At 47.4% G+C, this 15,632-nt stretch overlaps 1 protein-coding gene across 1 annotated transcript in view; it reads right to left on the reverse strand.

Annotated features, from left to right (window-relative positions):
• Positions 1-15,632, reverse strand: part of ADAMTS18 (ADAM metallopeptidase with thrombospondin type 1 motif 18) — a 185,465-nt gene that overhangs the window by 57,753 nt on the left and 112,080 nt on the right. The window contains exon 12 of the mRNA XM_084811929.1: positions 10,494-10,642. Within this exon, the coding sequence (XP_084668055.1) occupies positions 10,494-10,642 (149 nt within the window). The remainder of the gene's footprint in view (positions 1-10,493; positions 10,643-15,632) is intronic.

Raw genomic sequence — 15,632 nt, forward strand, 5'->3', positions numbered from 1 at the left:
TCCCATTACTGCTAATTCACATTAGCACATTGCACTTGCACAAATGCACATTACTTAATGCAAATGAGTGCAAATGTGAATTAGTGAAAATCCTGCCCAACAGTGAAAAGCAATTCAGAAAAAGCTGGTCAGCTGCAAAATCCACAGGCTGGATTCATAGAAATCCAAACTCATTTGAATCTATTGCAGATTTCTCAGACATCCCTAATTACATGATGCACTTATTCAGCAAACAGGATGGATTATGTTCCAGATTTTTAAACAATGTCATCATCTACCCAACCATGTCTCCTAAATACACATGTCAAAGTCACCCCTGGGCAAATCTTTGTTGGGCTGATCCAGGACTTCTTACACTGTATGAAATCACCCTGATATATTATGGGGAAACTGTTTTCAGATTAGTGCACAGTATTTACCCAACAATGATGTCCAAATCCCTACATGGTTCATTATCAGTGGATGCTAAGTCCATTATGTGCAACTTGCTACCATCTCTTAATATTCTATTCAGCTGAATCCATAAAGGAAAGAACTTGTTAATTGAGAGAGAAAGAGAGAGAGAGAGAGAGGGAGGGAGGGAGGGAGGACAAGAATCCAGGTGCAATTTACACAATTAGACTTTTTTATGGCCTCTGCTCCAACTTGGCATTTTAATATATATTTACAAAACAAGCTGGAACATGTTTCTGTGTGTATGCCTCTAAATTGATAGTGCTGATACAAAACGACCTTCCTTTCCCCAAAGCCTTTAGCAAAAGCAGGAATATGTCAGTCAAACATTTTGTTGTATATGACAGCCATTATACAAGCAAGAATATTTAATATCCATTTGCAGCCACTGACAATTGATTTGAAACACTGGATTTAGATGTTTGAGTGGTACCCAGATGTAAAGTTTTTAGCTCAGCCATAAATACTGGCAAAGAAAACCCAAGACTTTATGAATCTGAGGGTGAAGTTACACATTACTTTAAAGATGTAGCTAGCAGCTACCTCTCCCCCACCCTCCACTGCCTTATTTAGTCTAAAGTAAATGTAAGGGACCCAATCTGGATTGGGACTCTGTCATGAGGAGTAAGGGGCATTAACTCTCTGGCAATGAAAATTACAGGCATGTGGACCCTTTTCTTCACTGGGGCCACAGCATGGGGCAAAGGATAAAGCCCCTATCTCCATGCTATGGTCCCAATCTCTATCAGGCCCCTGTGCTTACTTTAGAGTAAGAAAACAAGCAAGCAGCTACATCTGGGTCTGAGGTTTTGTGATCATGCAGCATTCTAAAGACTAGCCAATTTATTGAGGCATATGTTTTCATGGACCACAGCTCCTATCATCAGATACAGGTGAGCCCAAGTCATTCACAAACCCTTATGCCACATTAAATCTGTCAGCCTTTAAGGGACCACAAGACTCTCTTGCTTTTGCTGCAACAGGCTAACACAGCTGCTTCGCCGGCATTTTGCAATCCTGAGCATAATCATTAATTTATGGAGTTCAATGCTATAAGATGGAGGCAGGCAGAGCAATCCTACTGTTATCTCCCAGGCTGGCCAATTGGGAAGTTTGGGCCTTTCCCAAAAGCCCCACCCCTGAAGGCTAGCAGGGAATGGAAAACCCACTGTTATCTCTGAACACTGACTGGAGATAGCAATCAATGATCCCCTTTCCTCTCCGGTTGGGGTTTCTCTCTCTGCTAGCTTTGCCTGCCCTCATCCTCCCAATGGGGGAAAGTGCAGCGCAGGCCAAGCCGCTCCGACTGAGACACTGACTGGAGGAGTGCTCCTCCAGCTGGTGCCTTGGTTGGGGGCCTGGCTTTGTGGTGCATGGACATTCCTTGACCAGGAAAGCCCACATGCAGCAAAGCTGGGTACCCAGCCAAAGAGCCTCACCTACTGATGTCAAAGGAGTGTGGCCCCACTCACTGACAACAGAGGCGTGGCCCTACCCCCTGATGTCATTTGGCCAAAAGCACTTCCCCACCCCTGCTCTGAAGCCAGAGCCGACCCAACCGTTAAGCAGATGCTCAGCAGGCAGATGCTGGGAAGAAGCAGTGGCAGCCTCCTGCGTATTCCTCTTGAGCCCCCCGATCATTCCTCTCTCTTGGAGGACAGCTGTATGTGCCACTTAGCCCGTCTTGCGAACCTCAACTAGCTTGCTGCCTTCAGGTGCAATGGAGGATGCTATCCTGTTGCCAATACTGAAGTCAAATCCAACTGCCAATCCAGTCAGCTTCTGTATGGTAGGGGCCATCATGCCCCTTGCCTCAGGCAGCAAAATGCCTTGCACTGGCCCTATCTGAAGCATGCAAAGTCCTGGCAGGCTCATGCTGGCAGGGCAGAATTGAGGGATGAGCAGCATTTCCACTGTTTCCTTCCCTCCAGTGAAATTTTGTTTTGTTTTTATGAATTCCATTGCAATAGGAGGGGATTAATCTATTCCAGATCCAGGGCTGGCATAGCAATGAGTTTAGGGGCCATGAGAACTGTGGGCCTGCCTGCACATCTCCTCCTTTCCAATGTTGGAGAGGTGAGGGTGGCAGCGGTTTCCACAGGGGCTGGGAGGGGGCATCTGAGATCAGATCTCCCTGCCAAGCATGGGCTTCCCCCTCTGACCCTGGTGGGGAGAGAAATCAAATAAATCCCATGGCCCCTAGAGACTGAGGCCAGTTACAGGGAACACATGATTCCCTTCTTACAACAGCTTCGCTGGATACTGGTCTGTTTCCAGGCTGAATTCAAAGTGCTGGTTATGACCTATAAAGACTTATATGGCTTGGGACCAGGCTACTTGAAAGACCACCCTCTCCAATGTGGGCCTGCCCAGGTCTTAAGAGCCTCAGGAGAGGCACTTCTTTTGAGACTGCCTCTTTCAGAGGCACGTTTGGTGGTGATGCAAAAGAGGGCCTTCTCAGTGGCTGTTCCCAGTCTATGGAATGCCTTGCCGAGGGAGACTAGGTTCATTCCCTCTCTGCCATACTTCCACTTGCAAGCAAAGACCTTTTTATTTAAGCAGGCCTTTGGCATGTAAGCAGGTCTCTTGGGTTGGTTGTTGTTTTCATTCTGCTATTGTTGTGGTTTTAATTGTGTTTTAATGCATTTGTTTTATTATTGTTTCAATCAAGTTTTATTTATGATCGTAAGCTGCCATTTTCCTTCATAGAAAGGCAGGGCACAAATCAAATCAAATCGAATCGATAAAAATGGAGACCCTAAGACTGCAGCATTAGATGGCTTTAAATTGAAATTTGACAAATTCATGAAAGATAACTCTGTCAATGACTAATAGTACCAATAGCTAATGGAACCTCCAGGCTGAGACACAGCATGTCACTGAATAAGAGTTTCTGAGGGCCACAGTAGGTGAAGTCTGTTGCTTTCCTGCCTTACATGTGGACTTCTTGGAAGCATTTGGTTGACAGCTATGAGAAATAGGATGCTGGTCTGGATGGACCATTGATTTGATCCACTAGGGCTCTTTTTTACTTATGCAAGTAAATCTATTAAGATCATACTACTTCAAAGTAAGCATTTGAGGTCAGGCTATTAAAGCTCTATGTTTTCTTTAGAAAGGTAAAGGTTTATGGTATTCCATGCTTGCAAGATCCCTCCAGTATTAGACTAATTACCATTTTATTTGTGCACTCCGATTTCATTTGCAGTTCTCATGATCATTCAGCAAGCAACAGCATACAACAAATAAAATAGTACATATGCTGAAGCCATTTTGTTGCTTTGGTAGGTTTTTTAAGTACATGGACGTCTAAAATTGCATTCTAATATTTTAGTGAACAATGCACTATTATGAAGCAGGTAAGACTCAATCCCACAGATATGAGTAACTATGAGCTTATGTCTCCTGGGCACTCTTCATGCTCTTTACAGCCAAGCTATTAAATTATGTAATCTATTTCTTTCTTGGAAAAAAAAAATCTAGATTGTAAAATGTTGTGATGTATGGAAAACAGATCCATGAATTTACGCTGCAGCAGCTTGTACAACCATAATGATTTTAGCAAATCTGCATAGCTCTGTTGTACTGTGGATGACCTCCAAAGGTGTTTGGTACTGTAAGGACGTATCTGATGCTGAGAAATATTCAGAATACCATAGCCAATTTTCTTACAAGCTCAACACATTCCATTTGTACTGTATGTTCTTATTATAAAATTACTGTTCATGCCCAGGAGAAAGTTGGAATTACAAGTTTTGACACAAGAAAGTAATGAAGACACATCCCCCCCCCCAATAAGAAGACATACAGTGACCATGTGGCATGAATCAAGTGGAACTGGGATTGTCTGAATGGATCAAATATCCAGTGGACTCCAAAGAATGTACTTAACTGGACAAACTTCAACAACCAGCAATTAATGATTATGACACCCATTAGTGATGAAAAGCTCCCTACCAAGCTATCCACATGTCATAGTATAAATCATATCAGTTTCTATGACCAAAATAACTGAATAGAGTAATGACTCTGTCACATCAATTTGTTTTTCATTTTTGCAGCCTGATGCATCTCACACCAATGTATAATTGGAAGGATGAATGATGCAACCATTCAATATGACACTAAAGACACAGTCACACAACCAATATTTCCACCACGCACTGATGATTCACAATCATTCCATGGGAGGGATCCATATGGAATCTGATTTTGTGAAGGGGTCCACAACATATTTAACTCTTGAGTCACATGCATTGGCCAATCCAGATTTGTGAGATCCAGGACACACATAGGTTGAGAGGCAGACAAAATGCCAGTGTGGTGTAGTGGCTAGAGTGTTGGGCTGAGAGCTGGGAGAACTGGGTTCTAGTCCCCACTCGACCATGGAAACTCTCACTGGGTGACTTTGGGTCAGTCACAGATTCTCAGCCCAACCTACCTCACAGGGTTGTGGTTGTGAGGATAAAATGGAGAGTAGAAGGATTATGTACACTGCCTTGGGTTCCTTGGAGGAAAAAAAGGTGGGATATAAATGCAATAAATAAAATGTTTGGAGCATTCACAAGATTGAGCTGCAAGTGGACATACTAATAGCAAAGAAAAAATAACTGTGGTAGGAAAACTGATTACATGAAACATCACTTCCAATTACAGTTCTGTCAGGGCCTTGTAGGTTACAGCCAGGAGGATTTGATTAGAAGTAGCCTGGAAGGGCTCGGGCCTATTCAGCCTCTGGAATGTCAGAGTCTGTGCGACCTTTCTCTGTCAGTGTTCTCAGAGCAGAGCCAGGGGAGTCACCCAACTCCCCGTCCACCTGCTTGTCTGGCCTTGGCAAGCAGGGGGGCTGGAAGCTGTCCATGAGAACCTGACCAAAATGGGGTGGGGTTTGCAGAAGGGTCGCCCAGGTTGAAGCATCACTGTAGGGGGGCTAAGCAGTGCTGCCCTGTTCAGACAGGGGCCTTGCTGAAAGGCTGAAGGCCCTTGTCTGTCAAGGGATCTGGAGGGGGTGTCCCACAGCCATGCCTTCCCTTTTAAGCTGATGCAAAGGCGAAAAGCCTTTGCTCGGAACATATCACCTTCATTGCCTGAAGTGTATTCTGTTTGAATAGATAATCATCTGGGCTTTTGGAGTAGGGATATACGAAAGCCACCTTTTCGCAGGGGTGCTTCGTGGTGGGGGGGAGGCTCTTCGCTTCTCCCCCCGAAGTTCAGGCAAAGGGGGGGAGCTGTCCCACCTCGCCCGGCTGAAATTCAGGCCGGGGAGGGAGGCTTCCTGCCTCGCCTGGCCGAAATTCAGGCCGGGGAGAAGCGCCCCGTCTCCCCAGCCGCGAAACAAAGTCTAAAAAACAACAACAACCCCGTGATAGGCTACGTAATGATTAACGTAGCCTATCACGGCTAGATTTCCAAAGTCAGCCATGATAGGCTACGTAAATCGTTACGTAGCCTATCACGGGTGACTTTGAAAAAAAAAGCGCATACGCAAATGGCGGCGGCCTATGGGCGCCGCCATTTGCGTTCCTTATTTGGTCCTGGTAGTCTACGTAAAGATTTACGTAGACTACACCGTAGTCTACATAAAACTTTACGTAGACTACCGGGACCAAATAAGGAACGCAAATGGCGGCACCCATAGGCCGCCGCCATTTGCGTACGCCCTTTTTTTTCAAAGTCACCCGTGATAGGCTACGTGACGATTTACGTAGCATATCACGGCTGACTTTTGAAATCGAGCCGTGATAGGCTACGTTAATCGTTACGTAGCCTATCACGGGGTTGGGGGTAGGGGTGAACGAAAGTCCCTTACCTTTTCTCGCAGCTTGTTCGCGGTGGGGGGGAGCGCTTCGCTGCTCCCCCCGCGAAGTTCAGGCCGGGGGGTGAGGCTTCCCGCCTCGCCCGGCCGAAATTCAGGCCGGGGGGGGAGGCTTCCCGCCTCGCCCGGCCGAAATTCAGGCCGGGGAGGAGGCTTCCCGCCTCGCCCGGCCGCGAACACGAAAGTAAAAAAAAAAAAGTCCCCTGATAGGCTACGTGATGATTCACGTAGCCTATCACGGCTAGATCTGGAAAGTCAGCCGTGATAGGCCACGTGAATCGTCACGTAGCCTATCACGGGTGACTTTAAAAAAAAAAAGCGCGTACGCGAATGGCGGCCCCCATAGGGAGCCACCATTCGCATTCCTTATTTAGTTGCTGTAGTCTACGTAAATGTTTACGTAGACTACGGCGAAAATAAGGGCAACGCTATTTGCCATTCGCGAATTAGGGGCCGCCATTCGCGTATGCGCTTTTTTTTTTTTTAAGTCACCCGTGATAGGCTACGTGATGATTCACGTAGCCTATCACGGCTGACTTTGCAAATCTAGCCGTGATAGGCTACGTGAATTGTCACGTAGCCTATCAGGGGACGTGTTTTTTTTTTTCTTTCATTGCAATGGCGGGGGCGGCAGCCGGTCAAAAGACCCGCTGCCGCTCCCGCCCCGCTCGAACACCGGACGAACTGCCAGCCGGACCCACCGCCGGGAGGGACATTCAGGGAAGGTAAGTCCCGTCCCGGGGGGGGTGCGGGGTGCGGGGGGGTGTGGAGAATTTCTCCCCGAAACTTGTTCGGGGGGCCGAACACGTTGGCGCTTGGCCCCCCGAAGTTTCGGGGAGAAATTCTCCGCCATCCCTAGTTGGGGGGTTTTTTACACTTTGTAATGGCGGTGGCGGCGGCCAGTCGGAAGACCGGCTGCCGCCCCCGCCCCCAACGAAAGGCCGACGAACCGCCGCCGGGACCCGCCGCCAGGAGGGACATTCGCCAAAGGTAAGTCCCATCCCGGGGGGGGCGGGGGGGCAGAGAATTTCACCGCCAATTTCAGGGGGCCGAATGCGTTGGCGCTCAGCCCCCCCCCCCCGAAGATTCGGGGAGAAATTCTCCACCATCCCTATTTTGGAGGCACTTGGCACATGGACTGCAACTTTGGATTGTTAAGGACTTGCCATGAAAAGTACTGTGAGGCTTTTCATAGACTTGAACTCTCGTTGCTGTGGATTATATGTGCCTGTTTGTCATCAGCTCGGAATACTGGCAGGCTGGGTTTGATCTACGACTTGTGGACTTTCCTCTGCCTGGACGCATGCAGTGTGGGCTTACCGATGCAAAAGTGGTGTCACAGAACTCCCTGCATGTTCTGGGAGTTGATAGGCCTTGGCCATGTAGCCTGGAGTTATCAACAAAAGATTCAGAATTGGACTCTCTATGGGTGTAGTTTGTTTAGGCCCTTCAAGAAGTTATCCCCTCATTGCCTGATGGGTTCATTCCAGGAATCATTCCCTTTCCATGTCTGGGGTTGGAGCCCCATGAAAGGATTACCTGCATTAGGTACCCAGGAATCCAGAGTCCCTTGTGTTCAGAACTGTGGAGAATGACAACGGGGAAACCACGTCGATGAGGAACTCAGTCACGGTAGTAATGTTTAGCTTTGGACTGTTATGGAGTTACATAGACGCTATAGCTACTGACCATCAGCTATATGATTTTTGAAGAGTGTAACCATAAAGCTGTTCCCATGGGATTTCCTGCAATAAAGAAATCTCACTGATTTTGGTGTCCAGTGTCAGATTGCCTGAGTGTGTGAGCTGAGAGGATTGGGAAGCCTGACATATTCCTGCTTGCATTTGCATTTGGGATTGCATGATTTGAGAACAGAAACAAGTTTTGTGTGCATCCCTATTACTGCCTCTATATACAAGATGCAAGGTCTTGAACATGTGTAGAGAGAGCAAGAGGTGATGAGCAGCAACAGCAAACAAGCCCAACATCAGCACCTGGACTGGCCTGGCATTCCTAGTACCCAACAGGGCTGATCCTGGTCAGTGCAGCATCCTTTTTCTTTTTTCTTTTAAAAACATTTTACAGCCAGGGGTGGTCGGCTGAGTGCATACACATTTACTGATGCTCATTTTGGTTTTACTTTAAAAAATATATTATCCTTTCCTACAACAAAATGATGCTTATTCCCAAGGGAATTTGTTTAGCATCAGGGCAGCAGAAACAAACTCTTATTTTATTCCTGTAGTCATGATTAGGGGTGTACTTCAGTTTCAGCTGAATTCTGAACTGCATCAGGCTGATTTGGACTGATTCAGGAGGTGTCCAAATCAAACTGAGGCTCCTCCAAAGCAGATTGAATCCAAATTTGAACGCTCATGAAGTTTTGGGGTTCAGAGGGACACAGAGACACAGATAGCATGTTTCCAAAAATCTATAACATTTCTCCTATAAATCTCTATATAAGGCTAAGGAATGGAGGGGGAATAACTCTGAGACTGGCAGATCTAGGTTCTAATCATAGTGAATGGTTTTACCAGGGCCCTCCAATCCAAGTGTTTTGGGGGAGGAATATTAAAGCAATATTTCACAGGACTGATGCTGTGTTTAGTGCACTTTGTTAGTTTTCTTTCACAGGAGCAGGAATATTAAAAGAGGTTTGTGCATGAAGTCCCTCATCAAACTTTAGATGGCTATAAATAAGCCATATCTTACCCATTCTACCTCAAAAATGACACAAATCGTCCCCAAACTGATCTTTCTACACTGCCAACTTTCAATGTAGATCAATTCACTGGGCCATTTTCTCAGTACAAGCTGTAGAACCTATTGGTCCCTTAATTTCTGGCTATAACAGCAGAACATTCATCCATCTCACCCTTAGCATAAGGCCACAACTGTGGCTCAATACATCTGATGGTAATAGCAAGAGATAGAATGGGCAAAATTGCATCATTGGAAAGATCAGGAGGGCGGTATTTGTCAAGTTAATGCATCTAGTGAGATCATGAGGTGAACGGGAGTGTTAAAAGGGTAGACAATTTCCACGAAAACTTTTGGAGTGATTATATTGATAAAAATACAGATGTTCAAGTAACATTCTAGATAATTATTTTGGTAATGATTTGTTTTATTCAAAGTGTAGGAATAGAGCAGTTTACCTAAGTGTAGATAAAGCAGTTATTATTTGAGCACAATATTACTCTCTCTAATAGCAAACTCATGTGGTGAGTGTAACATGATGGGAATCAAAAAGGGGCCAGTAATAAGAAGGAGATATGAGATTGCTAGAAGAACTCCAAGGTTTCCAGAAGTATAAAAAATATCTCTGGAGGAAGAATTTTTTTTTTTTTTTGCAAGCTGGCAAACCCTGCCCCTCTCTCCCCAAAATCGAGCAAGTTCAGTAGCTGCAGAATGTTGCGTTGGTTGGAAAAGAAAAATGAAAAACTCTGTGCAGGGGAGGGGCAGTGTAATGCCTTGCTTGAGCCCATTACAGTTTATGGTATCCTGGAAGCCATCTGGCTATAACCTTGAACAGGAGCACTCATGTTAGAACCGAGGATACAGTGCAACATTTTGTGGCATGTCCCACTTTCATTATATGTTCTGTAATCCTACCGCAAAATACACATGCACACACACACACACACGGACCAAACATCTACTGTTAGGGATGGTGCGGGTGCTTGATTCCATCTGGGAATCCAGTGGAAGCCCCTCTGCCCACACCTGCGAGCCCTGCAAGCTGAGCCCCGAGCCCCGCTTGCTCCCTCCCTGAACTCAGTAAGCAGCCCGCACTCACCCTGGCAGCCTTGTTGAGCTCCATGGTTGTCATTTTTTGAAAAATAAAATGTGGATTGCAAAAATGTGCATATTTGCAAAAATGCACATTTTGCGAATGCATATTCGCGTATGCAGAAATGCGCATTTGCAAAAATGTGCATTTCCGCACATATGCAAATATGCAAATTTTTGCAATTGCCATTTTATTTTTCAAAAAATGGTGACCACAGAGCTTGACAAGGCCGCCAGGGTGAGTGTGGGCTGCTCACCGAGCATGGGAGGGACTCGAGTGCAGTATGGGGACCGACAAGCAGGGGCAGGGGCTGGGTGGGTGTCCGGAGAACCCAGATGGGGTGGATTTGCACATCCCTATGTACTGTGTTGCCTATCTTTTTAGGATAACAAATAATGATAAAAATAATACCTTTTCATATCAATGTCTTACTTTGGATTATTGCAGTGTCTCTCTTGGTACATAACTCCACCCCCACAGGTCCGAGAGCAATCAGACCACTCAGACCATGTGGACCACTGGCCATTCACCGCCTTGGGACCGTGGTCGCCGTATCGCACACACTGACCTCTTCGACACCACTGTAGGAAAGAATGTAGAAAACCACAGCTTTGTCAGTGCTTGCCAGGATGGCTGGATGAGATAAAAGAAGAACCAGACATAAGCAATTATGTACCATTAGAGTGGAAAGGAAGATAAAACTTAAGAGTAGGTGGGAAGGTAAATTAGTAATAAACATGATTCAAATAAGTACCTAAGGTTTGGGAAGGGGGAGAAATGGGGCCAGAGACAATGTTCCTCACAGTGCACATCGCCAGACCGTATTCACCCATCCAAAATACATAATCAATTATAAGCTCAATCAGGCCAATTCTACCCTATTATCCTGCTTCTACCCTCAGCTGACACCCTCAACATTTCATACATCCTAGGAAGCAGGGGACATTCTCAATCTTCATCAGACTGTGGTTTTCTTGTGGGGATGGTCTTTGCTATATCTATCGATAGATAGATATAGATATAGATATAGATATAGATATAGATATAGATATATGTATACGTATACGTATACGTATATGTATATGTATATTATTTATTTTATTTACAATATTTATATACCACTCCTCTTCAGAAGATTTTGGAGCGGTGAACAACATAAGAATAAAACAATGGTTAAAAGAGTTAAAAAAAAGTTAAAACATTTTTAAAAAGACAAATCCCAATGAAGTGGAATTCAACAACCCATGGCTGGTCATGCAAGGAAGGCCTCTTGAAAGAACGTCTTCAAGAGGTGCCGGAAAGAACACAATGTTGGCGCCTGCCTGACCTCTAAAGGCAGGGAATTCCACAGGAAGGGGGCCACCACACTGAAGACCCTTCTCCTGGCGGACTCCAACCGGGCTATGGGTCCATGTGGGACTACCAGGAACATGCCCTTTGATGACCTCAGTGACCAGGCAGGTTGGTAGGGAAGGAGGCGCTCTCTCAGGTATCTTGGTCCCAAGTTGTTTAGGGCTTTGTACACTAGTACTAATACCTTAAACCTGGCCCGGTAGCGAATAGGCAGCCAGTGCAGCTCCCTCAGCAAAGGAGTTACACGCTGAAAAGGGGCAGCTCCCGACAACAGCCGAGCTGCTCCATTCTGCACTAGCTCCAGCTTCTGGACCAGGCTTAAGGGCAGCCCCACATAGAGCGCATTGCAGTAATCCAGTCTTGAGGTTACTAATGCCTGTACCACCGTGGTCAAGCTATCCCTGTCCAGGACAGGCCGTAGCTGGTGAACCAGCCAAAGCTGGTAAAAGGCACTCCGAGCTGCCACGACCACTTGGGCCTCCAGCAACAATGATGGATCTAGGAGTACCCCCAGACTATGGACCTGATCTTTCAGAGGGAGTGCAACCCCACCCAGAACAGGCAATGAGCCTATCTCCCAGACCCGGGAACCACTCACCCACAGGTCTTCCATCTTGCCAGGATTCAGCTTCAGTTTATTGGCCCTCATCCAGCCCATTACTGAGTCTAGGCACTGATTCAGGACTTGCACAGCCTCTCCTGATTCAGATGTCACAGGGAAATAGAGCTGCATGTCATCAGCATACTGATGGCATTTAGCTCCAAATCCCCTAATGACTGCTCCCAGCAGCTTCATATAGATGTTAAACAACATTGGGGACAGGATGGTACCCTGCGGCACCCCATAGCTCAATTGCCAAGGGGCTGAGGAATAGTTACCCAATGTTACTCTCTGAAATCAGCCCCATAGGTCGGACTGGAACCAATGTAGCACAGTGCCTCCAATACCAATCCCATGGAGTCGATCCAGGAGGATATCATAGTCAATGGTATCAAAAGCCAATGAGAGATCAACCAGAATTAACAGGGTTGCACTCCCCCTGTCCCTCTCTCAATGAAGGTCATCCATCAGGGCAACCAAGGCTGATTCAGTCCCATAACCAGAATGAAACCCAGACTGAAATGGGTCTAGATAATCAGTATCCTCCAAAAGTGCCTGCAATTGGTTCGCCACAACCCTCTCAAGTACCTTCCCTAGAAAAGGGGTATTTGCGACTGGGTGGTAGTTGTCTAATGCCTTTGGGTCCAGGGTGGGCTTCTTCAGGAGTGGCCGCACTACTGCCTCCTTAAGGACAGCAAGGACCACCCCTTCCCTTAGGGAAGCATTTATCACTCCCTGGACCCACCCAATCATACCCCTTCGGCTAGCTTTTATTAGCTAGGAGGGACAGGGATCAAGAGGGCACGTGGTCAGTCGCATTATTGCAAGCATCTTGTCCACATCATCAGGCCGTAACAACTGGAACTGATCCCACAAAATCGGGCAGATGGTGGCATCAGACACCTCGACTGGTACTGCACTAACAACAGCATCAAGGTCGCTGTGGAGACAAGCGATTTTGTCCTCAAAGTGCGATGCAAAAAGGTCACAGTGGGTCCTCGACGGGGCCAGGGCCCCATTTACTGGGGAAGATGTTAACAACTGCTGGACCACCCGGAAGAGCTCTGCTGGACGGCTACCTGAGGATGCAATGGAGGCAGTAAAATAAACCTTCTTTGCTGCCTGCACTGCCACGCAATAGGCACAATTATGCACTCTAGAGCGTGCTTGGTCGTCTTCACTTCCGAGTCTTGCGCCATTTGCACTCCAGCCGACATCCAGCCTGTTTCATTGACCACAGCTCCCCAGTATACCAGGGAGCAGAACGGGCTCCACAGTGCCGGAGAGGGCACTCAGGTGCAACCATGTCGATGGCCCACTGCATCTCACTGTTCCACAGTGAGGCTAGGGTCTTGGCTGGATCACCAGCTCTCTCCACTGGAAAATCCCCAAGAGCATTCAGAAATCCATTGGATTCCATCAGTCTCCTAGGATGGACCATCCGAATAGGCCCCCCCACCCCCGCGGGAGGAGAGTAATGCCGTAAGTTCAAATCTCACCAGGAAATGGTCTGACTATGACAATGGGATTACTTGGAGCCCCCCGATCTTCAGACTACCCATCTCACAACTTGGAGCAAAATTAAATCAAGGCTGTGTCCTGCTTCATGTGTTGGGCCGATGACATACTGAGACAGCCCCATGGTTGTCATGGAGGCCATGAAGTCCTGAGCTGGAACTCTGGAGACAGCCTCAGCATGGAAGTTGAAGTCACCCAGAATCACCGTCCTGGGTTCCTTCAACACCACACTTGCAACTGCCTCCGCCAGCTCAGTCAGGGAGGATGCTGGGCAGCAGGGTGGGCGGTATACCAGCAGCATCCTCAATCCGTCTCTATGGCCCAACACCAGGTGCAACCCCTCAAGGCCTGCTCCAAGGTGGAGTGGTCTCCTGGGGATAGAGATGGAAGTTCTATGAACCATGGCAACTCCCCCCCCCCCAGCCCTCCAACCTATGTTGGTGCTGCACTGAGTACCCAGGCAGACAGAGCTGAGTCAGGTTGACTCCACCCAGCTCACCCACCCAAGTCTCAGTGATACACACCAGTTCGGCCCTCTCATTCACGATTAAATCGTGCAGACCGATCTGGCATTAAATAGCAGCACTGCAAGACAGGAGGGCACAGTGGAAGAGCTACCAGCTACATGAGAGCTAGAGGAGGGGGGTAGAAGGGGAACAGCGTATAAACACCTGTGGCCCATTCTACTTTGATGTCCCAACTAGGGTTGGTGGAGAATTTCTCCCCGAAACTTCGGGGGGCCGAGCGCCAACGTGTTCGGCCCCCCGAACAAGTTTTGGGGAGAAATCCTCCGCACCCCCCCGCACCCCGCACCCCCCCCGGGACGGGACTTACCTTCGCCGAATGTCCCTCCCGGCGGCGGGTCCGGCCGGCGGTTCGGCAGGTGTTCGAGCGGGGCGGGAGCGGCAGCTGCCGCCGCCATTGCAATGAAAGAAAAAAAAAACGCCCCCTGATAGGCTACGTGACAATTGACGTAGCCTATCACGGCTGACTTTGCAGATCTAGCCGTAATAGGCTACGTGAATCGTCACGTAGCCTATCAGGGGGCGTTTTTTTTTTTTTTTAACTTTCGCGTTCGCGGCCGGGCGAGGCGGGAAGCCTCCTCCCCGGCCTGAATTTCGGCCGGGTGAGGCGGGAAGCTTCCCCCCCAGCCTGAATTTCGGCCGGGCCGAGGCGGGAAGCCTCCCCCCCCAGCCTGAACTTTGCGGGGGGACCAGCGAAGCGCCTCCCCCCCACCGCGAACGTCCTTCGAGGACAGGTAAGTGACTTTCGTCCACCCCTAGTCCCAACCCCCTCCTCCTACCGTATCTCCTTCTGCCCCAAGTCACTGGAATGGTGGTGCCTCCTCCATAGGTCCCCACATTAGAGTCTCCTAGGCACATCCTTACCGCCGTAAAATACCCACACACTCTCCACAGCCACCCACCATTCAAATATATAATCAACCAGTCAACTCATACACTCCACTCATCCAACAATCACTCCCAACCAAACTAATACAGTCACAGTTTGTAATTGTGGTTGAAACCAGCTGCTGGTCACAGTTAGGACATCAGGCTTGTTACCCAACTAAATAATGTGTATATGTGTGTGTATGTATGTATCTATATATGTATATGTGTGTGTGTGTGTGTGTGTGTGTGTGTGGACACACACATACACACAGAAAAGGAAATCACTCTCCCTTTGATTGATTTTTCAGGGTTTGGGATGTTGCAATAATGATGAAATTAACATTGTATATTAAGGCAAAACAAGATCACATGTTTACAAATAGGTTTATTGAGAGATGGAGTTTCCTTCTTGCATTTCAGAATAATAAATTTGGGGAAAATGTCTGTCCTTAGTTCTCGCTAACTGAATCACTGTCAAAAGAAAATATGCATTTATGTGTATGTAATTTAAAAAAACAGGGGGGAGGGGAGAAAAAACACACATAAATGAAATAGGGTTGGACTTAAATGTCCTCCCATTTCCCTGTCTTATATAGGGGCAGCCAATATGGGGGTATCGTGTGTGTGTGTGTTATGAATTTTGTGGGTAGGGAAGGCAAGAAACGTATTGGTGCTTTTCCTGGTTCCTCAGTGCTGCCAGCCACC

The sequence above is a fragment of the Heloderma suspectum genome, chromosome 8 (assembly GCF_057233095.1).
Source record: "Heloderma suspectum isolate Gila_16-S chromosome 8, 16-S_ref, whole genome shotgun sequence".
Classification (NCBI taxonomy): domain Eukaryota; kingdom Metazoa; phylum Chordata; class Lepidosauria; order Squamata; family Helodermatidae; genus Heloderma; species Heloderma suspectum.